This window comes from Botrytis porri (genome assembly GCF_014898465.1).
Source record: "Botrytis porri strain MUCL 3234 chromosome Unknown BPOR_005, whole genome shotgun sequence".
Taxonomy (NCBI): domain Eukaryota; kingdom Fungi; phylum Ascomycota; class Leotiomycetes; order Helotiales; family Sclerotiniaceae; genus Botrytis; species Botrytis porri.
The window spans coordinates 866040-868483 of record NW_024066079.1 but is presented as its reverse complement, the minus strand read 5'-3'; the positions used below and the strand labels follow the sequence as shown (position 1 = coordinate 868483).

At 41.0% G+C, this 2444-nt stretch overlaps 1 protein-coding gene across 1 annotated transcript; it reads left to right on the top strand.

Moving 5' to 3' along the window:
* Window positions 1-688: 688 nt before the first annotated feature.
* Window positions 689-2034, top strand: EAF01_003971 (uncharacterized protein; the record flags this gene model as incomplete). Its single annotated transcript, XM_038912225.1, has 3 exons — window positions 689-795; window positions 920-1078; window positions 1146-2034. The coding sequence occupies 3 exons, from the start codon at window positions 689-691 to the stop codon at window positions 2032-2034; spliced, it is 1155 nt and encodes a 384-aa protein (XP_038771909.1).
* Between the last annotated feature and the right edge of the window lie 410 nt (window positions 2035-2444).

Genomic DNA, 2444 nt, shown 5'->3' with positions numbered 1-2444 from the left:
TTACCTACCTACCGAGTAATTATTCTCAACTCGGATTTTGTTTGGAAGTGGGAGTGAGAGTTGGGGGGGGGGGGTATCCAACAAGGTGTCTTGATTTACATCTCCATCATTTCATCATTTCACCTTTGAACCTTTTCATTCGCACGCCATCTCACCTATCATATCCAACATCAGAGATTGGAGATTGGAGATCCGAGATTTCATTCACATCATACCTCCCTCCCTAGTAATATATCCCGTTCACGTGAAAAAAGGAAGAAAAAATAAGTGGTTATCAACTACCTCTCAAGGTTCTCACAATTCAAGGGTCCCATCTACTCTACGGTTGACTTCTTTTCTCAAATTACTTCCGACTTAAAAAGACTTTCCAAAACACACTTTCTCTTAATCCATTCTGACATACATACACCATCACAACGTTTTCCGTCATATTAGATCGAATCACCTCTTCCTCTTTCTTCGTCTCTCAAAGTATCCATCTTGGATCTTCATTACATATACTTCATACACTTGATATACGACATATCAACTGTTTGTTGGTCGATCTATCCTTGTTTCTTCAAAACAATCATTGTCTATATTGGCAAGATCACAAGACTGTGATATACAACAATTCTCGAGAACTATCCATCTTCAAACAAGTCTTCACACAAGTCTTCACACAAGTCTTCCCCCTCAAGTCTTCAAGATGACTGACTTCAACCCCAACTCGGTCAACCTAGATACAGCCGATCCAAAAGATGTCATCTGTTATCTCGGTCTTGGTGAAAATGAGTATAATGGAAAATTGGGAGCGTAAGTTCTTTCTCTGCTTTCTATCATTCCTTGTTTCTTGTTTTTGTCTCCTTCCTTCTCATCCTCCTCCTTAATCCTTTACCTTCTGATCTTTCTTAAATCAGCTACTAATCAACCATCATAGTCGTGTCTCTGCTCTCTTCGTTATCTTGATCGTCTCCTCAGCTGCGACCTTCTTCCCCGTTATTGCTGCAAGAGTCAGCTGGGTTAAGATCAATATCTATGTCTACCTCTTCGCTCGTTACTTTGGTGCTGGCGTGATCATCGCAACTGCTTTCATCCAGTAAGTTCTTTTTATTCTTCCCACCAAGTCTTCCTCTCGGAGAAAGTGAAACCTAACATATTTTCAGTTTACTTGATCCCGCCTATGGAGAAATTGGTTCAGCTACTTGTGTTGGCATGACTGGTGGCTGGGCCGAGTATTCTTGGGTACCTGCCATTGTTTTACTTTCAGTCTTTTCCATCTTCTTGATGGATTTTGCTGCTGAACAATATGTCGATCGCAAGTATGGCTACGCACATGGTCCATCTATCGAAGATGTTGTCACCAATCAACATGGCAATAACGCGACACGTCGTGCCACCCTCACACACAATCAACTTCACTCTGGTGATCAAGATCCAAACCTCTTCGACAACATCGCACAAGCCCAAGAATTAAAGGACCACAGCCCTACATCCAACTCCTTCTCCAACGAAAAGGATGTTGAGAACATTGCATCTTCCTCCGAAATGGCAGAAGAACGTTCTTTCCGTCAACAAATTTGCGCTTTCTTGATTCTCGAATTTGGTGTCATCTTTCACTCTGTCATCATCGGTCTTAACCTTGGTACTGCTGGTGATGAGTTCGCAACTCTCTACCCTGTCTTGGTCTTCCATCAATCCTTTGAGGGTCTTGGTATCGGCGCTCGTATGTCTGCCATTCCTTTCCCCAAGCGTTTCTCTTGGCTTCCATGGGTTCTTTGCGCAGGTTATGGTCTCACCACACCCATCGCTATCGCCATTGGTCTTGGTCTTCGCACAACTTATAACTCTGGTTCATTCACTGCCAATGTCGTCTCTGGTGTTCTCGATTCCATCTCTGCTGGTATCCTCATCTACACTGGTTTAGTCGAGTTATTGGCTCGTGACTTCTTATTCAACCCAGACTTGACTCATGATAAGAAGAGACTTACATTCATGATCTGTTGCGTTATACTCGGAACATTTGTCATGGCTCTTCTTGGTAAATGGGCTTAAGTTGATCATCTGGATTTGTTGAACATTTCCTCTGGTGGACGTTGGTTGGTTCCTTATATCGACGGATGGTTTTCTAGTTGATGGATGAGTTTCATATACCCAAGAAGATATTATTTTCTTATGCGAAAAAAAAAATGAAGTTGCACATGTGTAACTTGTATTTAGGAAGAATGGAATTGTGGATGGATGAAGATAAAAGTGAAATTGCATATTCTTGAACTTGCATATTTCTACTTTTTTCTTTTCAACATAGCATAGGACTTTACCTTTCTTTACCTTAGTTTACTGAATGGTTTAATGATGATCATATGAGTTATGACTCATGAAATGTAGTTGAATCCAGGATGGATGAAAGGAACTATAGAAAATTAATAGAGCTCATATTTGCTTGATTTGAATGTGTTATGTTA